General features: G+C 41.4%; 1 protein-coding gene across 6 annotated transcripts in view; it reads right to left on the reverse strand.

The window, feature by feature from the left end:
• Positions 1 to 19,647, reverse strand: part of RBL1 (RB transcriptional corepressor like 1) — an 81,837-nt gene that overhangs the window by 45,633 nt on the left and 16,557 nt on the right. For 4 of the 6 annotated variants that reach the window (XM_077832430.1, XM_077832428.1, XM_077832432.1 and 1 more), the window contains 8 exons: positions 14,682 to 14,743; positions 14,463 to 14,591; positions 14,214 to 14,374; positions 12,496 to 12,545; positions 11,693 to 11,879; positions 5,433 to 5,599; positions 3,176 to 3,288; positions 1,197 to 1,300 (listed from right to left, as the gene is read on the reverse strand). In XM_077832430.1, the coding sequence (XP_077688556.1) occupies positions 1,197 to 1,300; positions 3,176 to 3,288; positions 5,433 to 5,599; positions 11,693 to 11,879; positions 12,496 to 12,545; positions 14,214 to 14,374; positions 14,463 to 14,591; positions 14,682 to 14,743 (973 nt within the window). Of the gene's footprint in view, positions 1 to 1,196; positions 1,301 to 3,175; positions 3,289 to 5,432; positions 5,600 to 11,692; positions 11,880 to 12,495; positions 12,546 to 14,213; positions 14,375 to 14,462; positions 14,592 to 14,681; positions 14,744 to 19,647 lie in introns of those variants that run through there. The other 2 variants (XM_077832429.1, XM_077832433.1) reach the window with 2 other exon arrangements.

Consider the following 19,647-nt stretch of genomic DNA (forward strand, 5'->3'; position numbering starts at 1 on the left):
GTACTGTACTACATTCAACTACTTTACATATTTGTTCCCTGAAAGATTAATTACTGTTTCTTTGGCCCTTTCCATTACTTCCCGCTTTTCCAAAAGTTTCAAATGGTAAAGGCTGGTTTTATACTTGTTTATCTACTAATAATACACGTCAAAGGGGAAGCAGCCCCTCATGCCAATGACAGTAAAGCTGCTTTCATACTACGGGTAAAACGATAAAAGCCTGCACACCAGGAGTTAAAGCAGAATGCAGAGTGTGCTATCTGCAGTTACTGCAAAGCAACAGATGTTTTGTTGAAGGATAAAGAGGAGAACAAAAATGCCTTGCCCAGCATCTATGTTCTAAAAGACAATATAGGCAAAGAATTAGCAGTTGTAGGCACCTTCATATATAGTTCTTTTTATTGTCAAACGCTAGTCTATTCAGGTATATATCACATATCAACACATACGAGTTAGGGGGGAAAAAAGGATATATCAGTATTAAACGCAGATGAAAGGAATCATTTCAGATGCAGGAGAGAAGGATAACATAAAGAAGAAAAACAATCTTGGAGAGAAATATTTGCAAGTCACTTTTCTTTATCAGTTCAAATTACTTGACAATCAGTTTTTGATTTAAAATCAGGTAAAAATTCACCTTTGTTGTAGTTAGGGATGTAAAATATTAAACAGTTAACTGGTAAGCATTAGTCTTACCAGTTTACTCACTCTACCCATTAGCCCCCAGGCCCGAGCCAGATGGCCAGAGCAATCCCAGCCCCTCTCCCTTTAATCTGTTAATTGGTTAAATGATATAATTTTAATCATTTAAACAGTTAACTTTTAAAACAATATTTACATTCCCAGTTGTAGTACAGCAGAGTGTGTAGGATTTACTACGCAGCCATAAGAAAATATAAGGAAGGAACTGTTAGTTGAGAGACTAGTAACACTGAAGAAACATTGAGCTCTCAGGAAACTATGTCTGGGTCAAATGTCTTGAAATCTCATTTAAGGAATGAAATTAATATTAAACTGGAAAATTGAGCCCATCAATCCACTATTTAGCTAGTCAACAGACTGAGGAACCAATTCTGCCTTCAGACTGATTTAAATGGGAGCTCTGTGGATTGACCCAAACACGGAATTTTTCTGAAAGTATTCACAAGGGTGAACTTAAAGAAGAGGAAGCTCTTCTGTTCCAGCTTTCTACTTACTGTCATGTCCTTCCCATGCAATCTTCGTGTTTCTTGTACTACTATCGTCTCCAAAATTTTGTAATACAAAATCTCTGCCAGTTTTAGTCTGTTAACAGCAAAATCTGCAATTGAAACCAAACATTGCTGAAAGCTTGTATTCCAAGTCAGCAGTTTGGGGGGGCGGGGTGGGAGGGCAGGGGATGAATAAACAGCTTTGATTAAGTTAACCAGTATTTTACTTTCCATAACAGAAACACATGTGTGTTGTAAGCCAAGAGGACATACTACTCTGAACGTCTTTAGTAATGTCATGTGATTCAAACCTTACATGCAATTAACGTATTTCATACTCTTTAGATGTTCAAACTTTAGGAATGCTTATGTGTAAGGTCTCCACTCCAGTTTTGTAAAAGACTTCTGAATTTCAAATATGCAATGTGTTGCATTAACACGCATACAGGAAAGTTAATTTAATTAAGAAACCTTTTTTCCCCACTTCTTATGTAGTTTTTGTGTATACTATTTCCTTTTAATTTGATCTCTTAAAAATAATTGTTAGATGAATGCAAATTTACAGTCTTTTATTAAGAGTTTCAATATAATTTCTTTCAAGTCCCATCCATTTTTAACTACAGTAACTCCTTGCTTAACATTGTAGTTATGTTAAGCAAAACTATGTTAAGTGAATCCGATTTCCCCATAAGAATTAATGTAAATGGGGGGGCCACTGGTAGTAGGTTCTAGGGAATTTTTTTCGCCAGACAAAAGATTATGTGTATGTGTACACACACACACACACAGTATAAGTTTTAAACAAACAATTTAATACTGTACACAGCAATGATAATTGCGAAGCTTGGTTGAGGAGGTGGCGTCAGGGTGGAAGAGGGTGGGATATTTCCTAGGGAATGCCTTGCTTCTAAATGATGATCTAGCACTCAATTGAGCCCTCGAGGGTTAACACATTGTTGTTAATGTAGCCTCACACGCTACAAGGCAGCACGAATGGAGGGAGGAGACACAGTGGCTACAAACATTCCCTGTGGAAACTGAACATGATGATGAACCCACGCTATCCCACTGGAGCGCACCACTCCCTCCACTTTCCAAAGTCCTGGGGGTGCATGTGTGAGAGAGACACAGCAGTGGGGGGAGGGACACCTGACTGATAGCCTGCTGGGCAGCTGCCGCACAGGGAACTTAGGGGAGCTGATGGAGGGGGGCTGCCAGCCCACCCTGGTTCCAAGCCTCCAACAGCTAGCTCCAACAGGCCACTCTTCCTGCAAGCAGTGGACAAAGCAGGTGGCTGCCAAACAACGTTATAAGGAAGCATTACGCAACTTTAAACGAGCATGTTATCTAACAGATCAGAGACATAACAATGAAACAATGTTAACTGGGATGACCGTAAGTGAGGAGTTACTGTATAACCTTGCATGGTTTCATTCAACTCTGTACAATGTCCTGTTTGGTAGTTATTGACCTGTTGCAATGAAAATATGCAACAAGTTCTGAACCAATGAGTAGAGGCTCAATATTTTAGTTATTGTTGCCTTTACTTTAATAAATAACGGATGCCTTAGTAAACTTTTTTAAAAGATACTCTTTAGTTTGATTGCTGACCTCCCCAATGCAATATTCTTACTATCTTATAAATGTCTCAATAGGAGTTGTACTGAAGGCACCTTCACCTCCATGGAGTTGGACTGATGTATGGATGAAATGTCCCAGAAAACACACTCTAAGGACATTTATCTCTTCAAAATTTTGATCAGCCTGTCCCAATCAGTGAGGAGTTGGAGTAATATTAGCACATTTCTATGCAGCAAGTTGTCCCTCCGTTGAAAATTCAGTTTTCATCTACACCAATTGTTCATTTTATTTAGTACATGAAGAATCAGCCCAAGCATTTTTCTTCCCATAAACATGTCGCCTTTGATACAAAAGCGATGCACTGCAATATGCTGAAACATTCTATGCATTTCACATATTCCTACCTATGTGAGATCCTGGCTGGTCATCTGTTGACTTAGTATAACTCCGACAGAAAGCCTCACCTATTTCTTTAACTCGATTCAAGATGCTTTCCATAGGGTTGCGTACGCAAGACCTACAGCAGGACCCAGAAAGAGAAACCTCATTTGTATATTACAGAAACATAAAGCCCAGAGAAGATTAATTTCACCAAGCTTTCCTCTTGGCAACCAATGTCCCATCCTTTGATGTATTTTACACTCTGGACAACACACATTCAAACAGATTTACAAGCTAACCAGAAAAAGAGACAGTCCATGTTGGTTTTAATATTATTACTTGCAACTCCTATTCTGAACTGTAACCTTGCCTTATTTCATTCCGTTCTGTACAACATTCTGTTCAATGGTTACTGACCTGTTGTACACAAAGAAAAGATGCAACATGTGTTCCAGAACAAAGAGTAGCAGTACAATATTTTTAAAAGGCCATATAGGATCTGATAGTTTGAGAAGACCTAGGGCTTGTCTACACAGTGGAGCAATGCACACTATGGAGGTAAGATTTCTAAAGGGAACTAATTATTGTGGATTAACTACTCTGAGTAGACACTGCTGGTGCACACTAAAGATTTCCTAGTGCACTTTAATGTAGTAAGTACTAGTGCTTACTATGTTAAAGTGTACTAAGAACTTTTAGTGAGCATCAGCAGGCACAGACCAATTAATCCATAACACATTAGGGTACTTTAGGAATCTCACCCCCATAGTGTGCATTACTCCACTGTGTAGATAAGCCCTGACTAACTCCATTATCATTTTTGTACATGAGGCGTGCTTGATAAAGAATGTGCTTATATAAACTGAATTCTGTTCTCCAGAGCAGTGCACTAGTTCCCCTCTTTAGAAATAATAATGGACTTTTGTTTCTTTTAACCTTACATTACTTCGACTTTTATATTATCTTAAAAGTATTAAATTACTATGTAATACTCTGAGCATCCGGACAGGAAGATTGTGGGAGGATTTTATAAATTATTTTAAATTATGCAAATTGCTCCCACACAATTAAGACCAAAACAGATTGGTGTGTTTTTTTGTTTGTTTGTGTTTTTTTTTTTTTTTTTTATGCGGGGAGAAAGGAGGAAAGAAGAAGAAGAAACCTATTGATTCAAATAAAAAAAAAAAGAGGAAATGGATGGAAAGTAATGCTAGTCAGAGTATAACACCTCAGTACTTTGATATCCATATAATATTTGCACCAGAGATAACTTGGGCTACCAATAATTTACCTTTCAGTAGCCCAATCTATTAAGATACAACTAGAATGTTCCCCTAGACCAGTGGTGGGCAAACTATGGCCCGTGGGCCGGATCCAGGATGTGGTGCCAGCCGCTTCTGGGAGTGGCGCGGAGCCTGCAATCGCTACCCCCGTGGCACTGTGGGTCCCGCGCTGCTCCCAGAAGCGGCTGGTACCACGTCCCTGCGGCCCCTGGGGGAGGAGGGGGCAGAGGGCTTCAGGCACTTCCCTCGCCTGCGTGGACTGCACCCTGCTGCTCCCACTGGCTGGGAACGGGGAAACGCGGCCAATGGGAGCTTCGGGGGAGGTACCCGCAGGCGAGGACAGCGCACGGAGCCCTCTGCCTCCCCTCCCCCAGGGGCCGCAGGGACGTGGTGTTGTCCGCTTCTGGGAGTGGCGCGGGACCAGGGCAGGCAGGGAGCCCACCTTAGCCCTGCTGCGTGCCGTTGCCACCTCGGAGCCACTCAAGGTAAGTGGCGCCAGACTGGAGCCCGCACCCTGAACCCCCTGCTGCACCCCACATACCTCCTGCACCCCAAACCCCTGCCTGGAGCCTCCTCCTGCACCCAACCCCCTCCCTGATCCCCCTCCTGCACTCTGCACCCCTCCCTGCACCCCAACACCTGCCCTGAGCCCCCTCCCACACTCCGTGTCAATAAAAAGCAGATGCACAAATTATGTTTAGCTGATGAGTAAAAAAAATTTGGCCCTATTAATCTAACAGTAAGTAATGAAGTTTTTTTAAAAGCCATACTGTTCCAGAAGCATAGATTCATTAAGAAATAAAAGGTTTAGGTCCTCACAATAAGGTCTTTCAAATGGAAACACTAAGAAGACGGATTTTTTTTTTTCCCCAGCAACCCTCATAAAACCCTTTAAAGAGACTTGAGCATGGAGCAAAAATGTAGTAGCCTAACAAAACCAAGTCTGAAGAGAGGGGTCACCTTTTGTAATGAAAGTAGGGGTTAGTGACATGCTTACTCAAAGATAGCTATAAGCTGTTCACTTGGCGCATTTTTCAACCCAGCCACAATGCTCTGTAAACGGCTCACACTTTGTGTTGCTGAAGCAACAGGAGTGATTACTGCTTCCTTCTCTCTCAGGTATCTCCTTCCTGTCAGTGGTGTAGAAGGTGCAAATGATCTTTTCTGCCAAGTAAGATAGAAAATAAGTTAATCATCAAAAATTAAGTTTCTACAGATGTTCTGAGACATGAACTACAAAGTCATTCCCAAAACTCACAGGTACACCACAAACCACAGAGAAAATGAGTATACCGTCACTACCACAAAATGGCTGAGATTTAAAATACAGTGTTTTTAAGGGCAAGTTCTATAATAAATTACAAACTTAATAAAATCCCCAAACTAAAAGTCAGAAGTTTAAACAAAGAGAGAAATCAATAAAATACAAGACTTAAACGTCTTAAAAACATAGACAAGAGGTTTAAGATCACTTAAACACTGACAAATGGTAAAGGCAAGAGTACTCCAATGCATAGCCATAACTACCTGATGACACAGAACTACTGTATAATCAACCTCCCCTTTTAATCTTAATATATTTATCCTACATGCTGCAATTACAATTCAGTTCCAAAGCTCTTCTCTGCATGCAACACATTTGGGTTTAAACTATATTTTACAAAATGTACTAATATTTCAAGCGAAGCAATGATATCCAAAGAAAGCTGAAGCAGTATTTGTAAACATTGAAAGACTATATATAAACAACCAACCTTTTTTGCACTACCCACTTAAAGCCTCTACTCCCCTTTATGGAAAAACACTTCCCCCTAGTCTATCCTTGCCTCACTCCATTATCTACAGACCCCAGTTCACTCCTTAGCACAAAAGTTTCCCATTAAGAAGACTGAGCTTCCTTTAGAAGTGAATTAATGTAATTTTAAGAAACAAACTATTTGATATTAGCATTATTTCGGGACAGATTCCCAGCTGCAATCAAGGAGCATTTGACACAGATGAGGGGGATTCCCCATCCACTTCCAAAGGTGCCCAATTCACTACCAGTCACAGGACTGCTATGTACAAGTCTTCCGGTCCAAGTTAAACCAGCCTGAAGGCTGCTCTAGCCTGCACCACATGCCTGCAACCTCATTATAGCATGCTGTGGTGATTCACAGCTAAAGAAGCCCCACCTATGCCATCTTCCCCACCAGCCACTGAAATGGCACTGAAGCTGCTATACCACCCGAGGATCCCCTTACATGGGAAGAGATGCTCTGGGGGATGGATCCATCTATTTGAAAGCTACTTAATACCAATGGAGTGGCACAAAGTGGCTGGAGCACAATCCTGGACTGTATTGATTATATTTTCCATTTCCACAATTTAAGATATGAATAACGTAAGAAAATGTTACTTTTTGTAACATTAAGATGGCTACTTTTCAGAAAAGTTGGAAGGATCAAGGTTAGCCAGAGCCTTCAAAGTCACAATTTATAAGTAAGCAGAAAGCATAAGAAAGGATCTGCTATGCTATGAAAATTTTAAAGTTCAAAATGGGCAAAATGAGTCAAAATCACTGCACATTCACTCATTAAACGTCAAATATAAAGCCCAATAGCTTTGCACTGTATTGAAGAATGATTTTACAAAACTGATCTGTACCAGTGCTAGCTTCTAGGAACAATTCTTTTTCAGCTGTATCCAACTTATTTTTGAAACTGTCTAAGCAGCATGAAACTAGTAACACTTGTCAACTGTAATTGACGCACCATCCTTCAGAGAGACAAGATGGGTGAGGTAATATCTTTTATTTAACCAACTTCTGTTGGTGATAAAGAGAAGCTGTTGACCACCACACAGCTCCTTCTTCAGGTCTGAGCATCACAGCTAAATGCAAGGTGGAACAGATTGTTTAGCATAAGTAGTTAGCATATATTAAGGTAGAGATTCTCAAACTGGTGGGTGCACCCCCGAGGGGGGCTGCAAAATGTTTTCTAGGGGGGCAGGTATGAGATGCTCTAGGGAAAAAACAAAAACCCCTTAGTGCACACATTTTACCCACAGCAATTAATAACTAGCAAAGCTGATTCCTCCAGACATATCAAATCCTCAGATGGCGCTGTGCATTTTGACGGATTTCTGTTAAGCTTGCATAGCATTATATAAAGTTGTTGCCATCTGTACGTTAAATCTGTTTGCTACAATGTGGTATGCTCATTTAATTGTAAGCATCAACCACAATCACAGTTTTGCTTTTGCTCTTATTACAGTGGATCATTGGCTCATTTGTGCAACAGAAAAAAAATACCCCAATTCAAGTGAAAACCAGAGAAGGCCAAAACTTTTCTGAACTACTTTACTGTACATTAAAAACTAACAATGATCTCATCTTCAGGTACAAGGAGATCTCCAGATAGCTGTCTCAAGCATCTAACCCAAGATGGAATTGCTCTGCTCCAAAAACAGGTGCACCCATCATACTAGTAACAACAGTGTGATGCCAGTAAGCAGTATATCACTAAAAATTTAAATTACTATATACTTAAATGGCTGTTTGAATAACTGCCTTACTGTTTTTAATATTTAGTAAGAGTTGTATGGTGATATTTTTTTTTAAATCGGTATATGTACTGTGTAGTGGCGGGGGGAGGAATGTAAACTACTACAGACACAAAGAAGGGGAGCGTGGTCAAATAAGTTTGAGAACCAGTGTATTAAGGGACCATTCAAAGAGGAGTGGCCCCTCTGGAGTCATAGGACAAAAAGAGGGGGTTACTGGTTACAGATTGTTGTAATAAGTAGGGCCCTACCAAATTCACAGTCCATTTTCGTCAATTTCAGTCACAGGATTTTAAAGATTATAAATTATTGCAGCTATTTAAATCTGGTTTCAGAGTAACAGCCGTGTTAGTCTGTATTCGCAAAAAGAAAAGGAGTACTTGTGGCACCTTAGAGACTAACCAATTTATTTGAGCATAAGCTTTCGTGAGCTACAGCTCACTTCATCGGATGCATACTGTGGAAACATGGTCTCTGTGTATATAATGTCTTCTGCAGTTTCCACAGTATGCATCCGATGAAGTGAGCTGTAGCTCACGAAAGCTTATGCTCAAATAAATTGGTTAGTCTCTAAGGTGCCAGAAGTACTCCTTTTCTTTTTATTTAAATCTGAAATTTCACAGTGTTGTAATTGTAGTGGTCCTAACCCAAAAAGGAATTGGGGGAGAATGGGGGGGGGGGGGGGGGTTTGCAGGGTTGTTGTAGGTGGTACTGTTTCTGTTCTTTTATGCACAATTGCTGGTGGTGGTAGTTGGAGAGTGGTGGCTGCTGGCCGGGAGCCCAGCTCTGATGGCAGAGCTCCTGCCAGCAGCAGCGCAGAAGTAAGGATGGCCTGGTGTGGTATTGCCACCCTTACTTCTATGCTGCTGCCTGCAGAGGTGGGCCCTCAGTCAGCAGCTGCCACTCTCCGGCCACCCAGCTCTGAAGGCAGCAGCACAGAAGTAAGGGTGGCCTGGTATGGTATTGCCACCCTTACTTCTGCGCTGCTGCTGGGGTGCCATTGTCAGAGCTGGATGCCCGGCCAACAGCCGCTGCTCTCTGGCCACCCAGCTCTGAAGGCAGCACAGAAGTAAGGGTGGCAATACCATGGCCCTCCTAAAATAACCTTGTGACACCCCCCCTCCCCCTGCAACTCCCCTTTGGGTCGGGGCCCCCAATTTGAGAAATGCTCGTCTCCCCCCATGAAATCTTAGCAGGATTGGGTCCACATCAAGTATGGGTTGTAACTGTTTGATGATACCCCATATAGGTTCCAGTGGGATGGTAGGCAACAACTAGGGGTATGTAGTTGGAGGGGGTTTTATTTCTGCATTGAAGCAGGTTCTCTGAGTATTTAGGTGGCCTGTTCCACGATGCGATCTATTTCTATGGCGGAGTGTCCTTGTTTGGTGAAGATAGTTAAGTGTGTAAAGGTGTATACCCCAGACTTTCTCCTTGGAGCATATTCTTTGGTATCTGGCTGTAGATAACAGATTCTTTGGTGTGTTTTGGGTGGCTACTAAATCTATAAAGGTAGGTGTGGTGGGTTTCTTGTATATGTTTCTCTATAGGATTTCACTGCTGGATCTGATTGTGGTTCCCAGGAAGTTGATGCTAGTGTGGAAGTGTCCCAGAGAAAGTTTAATGGATGGTGGTGGTGGTGGAAGTTTTGGTGAAAATCTATGGACAGACAGCTTAAACTCTCTCAAAGGATGGAAATATTCTTGCTGTATCTCAGGTATATCATTGGTTTCATGGTGCATTTTTCCAGAAATTCTTCTTCATGAACAGGTTGGCATATTGGGGAGCCATCCTAATACCCACGGCTGCTCCCATGGTTTGGGCAAAATGTTTGTTGTTGAATGTAAATTGTTATGGGTATGGATGAAAAGGATGAGAGGGTTGTCTATTGTCTTGTAAATATTTGAAGCAGGCAGCTATGCTGTCATTGTGATAGATGTTGGTGTATAGAGAAGTGACATCCGTGGTGGCAAGAATGGTGTTCTGAGGGAGGTTGTTAATGCTGTAATGTTTGTGGAGTAAGTCATTGGTATCCTGGAGAAAGCTGGCCCTTTGTGTAGTGCGTGATTTGAGGATGATTTGTGAGAATACCAATATTCCTTCAGTTAGAGTGCCTTGGCCAGATATGATGGGTCTGCCTGGGATCCCTTGTTTGTCTATCTTGGGAAGCATGTAGAAGGTCCCTGAGGTGGGTTCATGCTGATGAGTTTGTAGATTTTTCTCTTGGAGTTTTTTGGGAGGGGAGGATTTTGATGATATCCTTAAGTTCCTGGATAAACTTTGGCGTGTGGTCATCCTTGAGTTCCTTATAGTAAGTGGTGTTGGAGAGTTGTTGGTTGGCCTCGTTAACTAAAGTCATCACATTTGAGGACTACAATGCCACCCTTTTTGTCTGCTGGTTTGATCACTATCTTGTGGTTAGATTTCAGTGATTGTATGGCTCTCCTCTCGGCAGTGGAGAGATTATGGTGGATTTGATGTTTGTTAAGGATTTTATCATCAATTTTTTTCCTGAAGCAATCAATGTAATGATCAAGAGTGTGGGTTCATCTGCTCTGTGATGTCTAGTCAGAAGATTCTTTTTTCTTGTGATTTTCGGTAGAAATGTGGTAACTGTGAGTGGTGTCGTCACTGTTGTGGAAGAACTCTTTGATGCAGAAATGGTGGAACAACTCGTCTAGTTCTCCATGGTAGGATGGTATCCAGTACTGTGGTGGGGCAGAAGTTCAGTCCCTTAGAGAGTATAGATAATTCAGCTCCAGTGAGGGGTAGGCTTTACAAATTGATGATATTTGGGTGTCGTATAGTGTCCATGTGGTGGGCACTGGTGCCATGGTTTCTCCCAGAGATGGTGTTCTGTGGGTTGAATGGTCTCTTAGAATATGTACTTACTACTTATGCTAAACAAACAATCTGTTCCATTTTGCATTTAGCTGTAACTCTCGGAATACCTTTCCCAGACCTGAAGAAGAGCTCTGTGTGGCTTGAAAGCTTCTCTCTGACTAACAGAAGTTGGTCCAATAAACGATATTACTTCACCCACCTTGTGTCTCTAATATCCTGGGACTGACATGGTTACAACTACCCAGTATACCCCATCTTTCTGACAGCTAATTCTTATTTTTCCCCTTAGTTTTTCTTTTAAAGTGACCACGGAAAATATTTTTCCCATGCTCATATCAAACACCAGTTTAAGATAATGAGAAATAAATAGATTTATGCCGCTGGCTTAATTTTTGCAGTTCACCCAGCATGGACAATGAAACTAGACAGATGAAGGGCACTTTGTTTCTAGTGTGTTTTGATTTCTGTTTTTCACAAAATAGCAAAATGTGTTGGGGTTAACTGCCTTGCAGAACGGTTAATTTTTTTTTTGTTAATCAAAACATTTTAAGATTTCATAATACTCTTATTTGGTTGTACCGGCTTAAAAAAAACCCCAGATACAAAGCCTATATTTTCAGACTAATCTCCTTAAAACACATTTTTTAATGCCGAAGTATATTACTTCACATGACAAAGCATCCTGTGAAGACTGAGTTCCTATTTCCAGATATTTGAAGTATTATCATCTACTGAAGCACAGAGAAAGAGATATAATGAACAATATTCTTGGGTTACATGTAAAATGTATTTTCCCCAATTTCTGACAAACAGTGGGCATTGAAACCTGCATATGTAAATAATAAGAGTGAAACAGACAGGTTACATTACCTTTTCAAAATGCTGCTGAAGATGACACTCCACATGAGCTCTTGTTGTTGTTTTCCCCATTGGCACGTCAGCAGCAAACTTTCGGGGAGTTCCAATTTCTTCTTCTGCATCTGCTCCTAAGAAAACCCTCTCATCAAAGTCACCCACTGATAAAACATACTCTTCATACTCCTTATTCAATGCTTTGCTGGAAAAGAAGCCATACTGCATTTATTAAGGGTTCAGCTGTTAAAGAAGCCAGATAAACTAGCCAATGGAATTAGTCTATACAGTTGAAAACAATGAATAGTCAAAACATTTATTAATTTTAGTAATAGCACTCCCTGTGATTGGAACCTAACCAATATCAGTAATAGTGCACATGCTAACAAATGCCTTGACTCCCTTTTTCTAACACCATATCCTAATGGTTCTCAACCTATTTACCATTATGGGCCACATATGCAGTTCTCTGTGAGTTATGTGGGCCGCATCCACACAATATATATACTACCTGTATGGCCCTGAGGATGTCACATGGGCTGCAGCTATGTGCTGATTGGGCCGTAAGCGAACCATGGGCCACGGGTTGAGAACCACTGCCCTATCCTGATTCCCTTGGGCTCACTGCAGGGCCTGGTCTCCCTGGCCTCTCTTGCTGCTGGTGACCCTCCAAGACTTGGTTTCCAGTAAGTATTGAAGGAAGTGAGTTAAACTCTGCTCCCACTGGAAAATGAAACAGCCGTGGAGCAGAGCTGAGATGTTTCTTGCATGTATAAATGGCTTAACGTTATCATTGCTTAAGAGCATCATCCAGCACTTACTTGTTATCTGCAAAGCTGCAAAAATCCAAGAGGCAGTCTCCTTTTAAAATCTGGAAACAAGACAGTTGAAAAATAAGATTATATGTAATACAATTTTTAAAAGGCAGTAAATCCAAAACCTGTTCAATTCCAGAAGAGTGGATGCATGATAGTTTAATTGTAATGCAGATGACTAGGATCAAAATCATTCTCTGGATTTTTGCTGCACAAGACCAGTGAGGATGAATTTGTTGTACAGACGACATCTCAGCAGTATAACCCTCCTCAGTCTGACAATGTTTTGCTGTATCCTAGCCAGAGAACTATGCTACTGACTATCCCCATAGGTAGTCTATAAAATTGCTTTATAACATAGTTCTCACATAATTCTCAGTCAGAAAGTTCCTGTCCACACTTATCACAATGCTAGAATTCTGCTGGTATATTTAAACAGTGCTCTCACTAGCACTGTTCTGGTCCCAGTATAGACAGGGCCTTAGCCAGTCCACATAATGGAATCAAGAGGAGAAGGCAGGAGTTCTCTGCTAGTGTATAACTGGGGAAACCAAACAACAACAAAAACCCCACAACCCTAACTAATCTCTCTCCTTCACAGAAGAAAAACGTTTAAACAAAAATACCCACTTCTGCCAAAATGCCCAACTACCAAAACCTGTGCCAATCACTGTGTCCATTTGTTTCTATTTTACATCCCCACTTGCACTCCTTTGTTTATGTGTAAGGATCATTTCTTTATATGGATGCTACCATTATAAGCACATAAAAATGGCCATACTGGATCAGATCAAAGGTCCATCTAGTCCAGTATCCTGTTTTCTGATAGTAGCCAATGCCAGGTGCTTCAGAGGAAATGAGTAGAATAGGTAATCATCAAGTGATCCACCCCCTGTCTCCCATTCCCAGCTTCTGGCGAACAGAGGCTCAAGACACCATCCCTGCCCATCCTGGCTAATAGCCACTGATACAGAAATTCATGGAGGATAGGCGTAGTTCTTTTTTGAACCCTGTTGTAGTCTTGGCCTTCACAACATCCTCTGGCAAAGAGTTCTACAGGTTGACTGTGCGATGTGTGAATACTTTCTTTTGTTTGTTTTAAACCTGTTCCCTATTCATTTCATTTGGTGACCCCTAGTTCTTGTGTTATGAGAAGGAGTAAATAACATTTCCTTATTTACTTTCTCCACACCAGTCATGATTTTATAGACGTCTGTCAGATCCCCCTTAGTCATATCTTTTCCAGGCTGAAAAGTCCAGTCTTATTAATCTCTCCTCACATGGAAGCCGTTCCATACCCCTAATAATTTTTGTTGCCCTTTTTTCTGAATCTTTTCCAATATATCTTTTTTGAGATGGACTGACCACATCTACACGCAGTATTCAAGATGTGGACATACCATGGATTTATATAGAGGTAATATGACATTTTCTGTCTTATTATCTATCTATTTCTTAATGAGTCCCAACATTCTGTTAACTTTTCTGACTGCTGCTGCACATTGAGTGGATATTTTCAGAGAACTATCCACAATGACTCCAAGATCTTTCTTGAGTGGCAACAGCTAATTTAGACCCCATCATTTTATATGTATAATTGAGATTATGTTTTCCAATGTGCATTACTTTGCATTTATTACCACTGAATTTCATCTGCCATTTTGTTGCTCGATCACCCAGTTTTATGCTACCATTTTATAAACTCTTAAGTTATTAGTACGTACCTTCCTATCAAAGAGCTTTGAAATGTATGGTTTAAAGTAGTGTTCCTTTATTCCTTTGGCTTCTACCATAAGTCCATCATGTAGTTCACAAAGTGTGGCAATGATGCAAGGAGGCTCTTCAGAGGCCTTGACTTCAGCAGTGTGAAAGTCTGCTGGTAAACCTGGAAAAAACAAAAAGGTCAGCTATCAATTATATTTCAAAAAGAACAAACAAGAAAAAATGTCTTTCAAATGCAAACACTAACATACCTTTGAATGATGGATTTAGCAACTCTCTCCTATCTGGGTACAAAAGGGCATTTGCAAAAATCAGGTCCAAGCAGCACAGAAGCAAATGATAGGAATTTACTAAATCATCTCCAATCATACGAAAATTACCTTTAAAAGACAGCAAATCACATCAAATAAAACCACAAAGTTAATCACTCAAAATGTGTACAATGCAGGCAGCTAATGAAAACAGCTTACCCTTGGTGTAAACAAAGAGCGTCCAGCAGAAGTTGAACAATTCTTTAACACTGCACTTTCTTCTACCAGAAAAAAAAAACAAGAACAAAAAAAAAACCAGGAGAAAAGGTAAGACTTCAATCCCATAATACGGTGCCTTACTTGTTTGTTTTATGGCTAGAGTGCCATTATTTCCTCATGTAAAAAATATGGTCAGAACCTAAATTCCCTCTAAGCTGCGAGGCCGCACAGCAGCCTATTAAACACCGCGCAGGCACTCAGGGCTCTGGCAGGGAGAGATGCCTCTCCCCGCTGGCGCCCATCCCAGCCCCGGACCTGCCGCGGCCAGGGGAGAGGCACCCCACCCCTGCCGCGGCCCAGACCTGCCACGGCTAGGGGAGAGGCGCCTATCCAATGGCCCCAACCTTGGAGCTTCATAGTGGGGAGAGGCACCTCTCTGCCCCAGCTCAGGTGCTGCTATGGGGAGAGAGAGAGCTGGGGGAGTCCTCTCTCCCCACCATAGCCCCAGGGCACCCCAAACCCTGCATTCCCTTCTTCACCCCAGAGCCTGCACCCACAGCTGGAGCCCTCACCCCCCATACCTCAATGCTCTGCCCCAGCTCTGAGCCCCTCATCCCTGGCCCCACCCCACAGCCTGCACCCACACACATCACAACCTCTGTCCCAGCCCTGAACCCCTCCCACACTCCAAACCTTTTGGCCCCACCCCCACCACATGAATTTTGTTATGTGCACCAATATGGAGGTGACGTGTGACACATCACCTCCGTATTGGTGCACATAACAAAATTCATTCTGATGTGTGTGGGAAAAATTAGAGGGAACACTGGTCAGAACGACTTCTTGACTATTTTGCTTGACGTTGAAATGCAAATTAATTAGGCCTGTTGATTAATCGCAGTTAACTTACACGATTAACTCAAAAAATTGTGATTAAAAAAATTAATCATGATTAATCGCACTGTTAAACAATAGAATACCAATTGCAATTATTTTGGGATTTTTTTCTACATTTTCAAACATATTGATTTCTATTACAACACAGAATACAAAGTGTACAGTACTCACTTTATTTTTTTTATTTTTGATTACAAACATTTGCACTGTAAAAATAAGAAACCACATGTTTCAATTCCCCTCATACAAGTACTGTAATGCAAGCTCTTGATTGTGACAGCGTAACTTACAAATGTCAATTTTTTGTTACATAACTGCATTCAAAATTAAAACAATGTAAAACTTTAGAGCCTGCAAATCCACTCAGTCCTACTTCAGCCAATTGTTCAAACAAGTTTGGTTACAATTTTCAGGAGATATTGCTGCCTGCTTCTTATTTACAATGTCACCTGAAAGAGAGACCAGGTGTTCGCATAGCACTTTTGCACCTAGCATTGCAAAGTATTTACATGCCACATATGCTAAACATTTGTATGCCCCTTCATGCTTTGGTCACCATTCCAATGGACATGCTTCCATGCTAATGATACTAAAAAAAAAAAAAAAAAAAGTTAATTAAATTTGTGACTGAACTCCTTGAGGGAGAATTACGTCTCCTCTTCTGTTTTATATAGCAGTCTCAGATGATGACCCAGCACATGTTCATTTTAAGAACACTTTCACAGCAGATTTGACAAAATGCAAAGAAGGTACCGGTGTGAGATTAGTAAAAACAGCTACAGCACTTGACCCAAGGTTTAAGAATCGTCCAAAATCTGAGAGGGACAAGGTGTGGAGCATGCTTTTAGAAGTCTTAAAAGAGCAACACTTGGATGCAGAAACTACAGAACCTGAACCACCAAAAAAGAAAATCAATCTTCTGCTGGTGGCATCTGACTCAGATGATGAAAATGAACATGCGTTGGTCCGTTCTGCTTTGGATTGTTATCGAGCAGAACCCGTCATTATTATAGATGCATGTCCTCTGGAATGGTGGTTGAACCATGAAGGGACAAATGAATATTTAGCACACCTGGCATGTAAATATCCTGCAAGGCTGGCTACAGCAGTGCCATGCGAACACCTGTTCTCACTTTCAGGTGACATTGTAAACAAGAAGTGGGCAGTATTATCTCCTGAAAATTGTAACCAAACTTGTTTGAGCAATTGGCTGAAGTAGGACTCAGTGGATCTGTAGGATCTAAAGTTTTACATTGTTTTATTTTTGAATGCAGTTATTTTTTGTAGATAGTTCTACTTGTATTAGGTGAATTGAAAAATACTATTTTGTTTTTTATGGTGCAAATATTTGTAATAAAAATATAGTGAGCATGTACACTTTGTATTCTGCGTTGCAACTGAAATGAATATATTTGAAAATGTAGAAAATATCCAAAAATATTTAAATAAATGGTATTTTATTATTGTTTAATTGTGTGATTAATTTTTTTGATCGCTTGACAGCCCTAAAATTAATGAAAGTCAAAATTACACAAGTTATGTGATCAACACCTCCCTGGTCCACAATCTCTCTAATCCGGCACAGAACAACATTCTGCGACCCCACAAACTCTTCCTAATTCTTCTTTTGGATCTTCTGACCCCCTCCTCGATCAGATGAGCTTCTGTTCTGCTATGATTAAGGCTACATTTATGTCACAGAGGTCATGGAAGTCACTTCCAGAGACCTCCATGACATTCTCTGCTTCAGCCCCAGGGGCTTTGGGACCCTGGAGCCAGCAGCCAGTGGGGCCCTGGCAGGGTTCCAGCTACAGAAGACAGGGGGCTCTCTGAAAGGTTCCAGTGACAGGTGACGGACTCCTGAGGGGGCCCTCCTCAGGGTTCCAGCTACGGATGACAGCCTTGGTTTGGGAGGGGGTAACAGGACAGGATGCCTTGGGCAAGTGGCTCAGGGTGTCCCATTTTCTCTTTGGGAAATATGGTCACCCTGCAGCTCCCAGCTGTCATGGGTGGAGGGGGACCCCCCTGCAGCATCCAGCTGCCGTGGGCTGACGGGGTACCCAACAGCTCCTAGTCACCACGGTGGCGGGGGAAAACCATGAAGCCGCAGCAGCAAGTCATAGACAGGTCACAGCTTCCGTGAATTTTTGTTTATTGCCAGTGACCTGTCTGTGATGTTTACAAAAATAACCATGACAAAATCTTAGCCTTAGCTATGATACCCTAACATGCATCATGATGCTGATGTCACAACTGTGTCAGAACTCTCCTGGAATTGGTCCACAGTGGGACAACTAAGGGAATTTTAATTATATCAACTGTTTTTCTATGTGTTTTAATGCCTTAAAGTATTAAATATAGTTCAGCAATCCCACCAACAAAAAATATGAAGAGAAAAAAGTAAAACACAGAAGAATGGTTCAATGATATTAGGGGTTGAAGTAATTCAGATCCAGGGAATGGAAAGAACTACTAGGAAAGGTACTTATGAAGACTGCTATATTCTACACAAAAGAAAGTCTCTGGTTATGAAGGTTGTCTCCTCACTGTAAATCTTTTAGGGGTCAACTGTCCATTCAGTGCACATGTGTAAACCTCACTAACAATAAGGAGATTTTGGTCACTGGAGAAAGCAGCAGGGGAAGTAAGGATAGCAGAATAAAAAAATAAGTGTGAAATTTTTTCATTCATTTTAATGAAGTGTTAATATCAGAAGTTATTTGTAATCACATATTACTCACAAATCAAAATTGCATCTTTAAGGATCTATACTATGTAAATACCTACTTCTAGGGCAGGGGTGGGCAAACTTTTTGGCCTGAGGGCCACATCTGGGTATAGGAATTGTATGGTGAGCCAAGAATGCTCACAAAATTGTGGTTGGGGTGCGGGCTCTGGGGTGGGGCCAGAAATGAGGAGTTCAGGGTTCATCGCTTGACAGCTCTAAAATTAATGAAAGTCAAAATTACACAAATTATGTGATGAACACTTCCCTCCACGCCTCCCGCCATGCAGGAGGTGGCTCCGGGCTGGGGCAGGGGGAGTGCGCTTGCGGTGGGGGCAGTGTGTGGAGTGGAGCCCCCGGCTGCCCCTATGCCTAGGAGCTGCGGGGTGGGGGGGGAGAGACATGCCTCTGCTTCTGGGAGCCACACGGCACAGCCCCCAACCTTGCTCCCCGGTGAAGCGCCGGAGCAGGGCAAGCCCCAAACCTAGCTCCCCAGTGGGAGCTCAAGTGCCGGACTAAAACAGCTGGCAGGCCAGATGTAGCCTGCAGTTTGCCCACCCCTGCTCTAGGGGAACACAAGTAGCTGTTTAAAGGTGACCTGAACTTGCAAAGAAAAAATAATGAATTTATAACTTTTATATTTAATAACGTTATTCTTTTCTGCATTAGAAGTTCAGATTTTGTCTATCCTGGAACTTTATAGACAAACTAATAGCATTCTCAGATGGAATAAGACTGAAAGTGAGAAAATGATTGTCAAGGTTCCTCCCCCATTCTGAACTCTAGGGTACAGATGTGGGGACCTGCATGAAAACCTCTTAAGCTTACTTTTACCAGCTTAGGTTAAAACTTCCCCAAGGTACAAATTAATTTTATCCTTTGTCCTTGGAATATCCACTGCCACCACCAAACTCTAACTGGGTTTACTGGGAAACATAGTTTGGACACGTCTTTCCCCCCAAAATCCTCCCAAATCTTTCACCCCACTTCCTGGGAAAGGTTTGGTAAAAATCCTCACCAATTTGCATAGGTGACCACAGACCCAAACCCTTGGATCTGAGAACAATAAAAAGCATTCAGTTTTCTTATAAGAAGACTTTTAATAGAAATAGAAGTAAGCAGAAGTAAAGGAATCACCTCTGTAAAATCAGGATGGTAGATACCTTACAGGGTAATTAGATTCAAAACATAGAGAATCCCTCTAGGCAAAACCTTAGGTTACAAAAAAGACACACAGACAGAAATAGTCATTCTATTCAGCACAATTCTTTTCTCAGCAATTTAAAGAAATCATAATCTAACACATACCTAGCTAGATTACTTACTAAAAGTTCTAAGACTCCA

The sequence above is a fragment of the Eretmochelys imbricata genome, chromosome 13, assembly GCF_965152235.1.
Source record: "Eretmochelys imbricata isolate rEreImb1 chromosome 13, rEreImb1.hap1, whole genome shotgun sequence".
NCBI lineage: Eukaryota > Metazoa > Chordata > Testudines > Cheloniidae > Eretmochelys > Eretmochelys imbricata.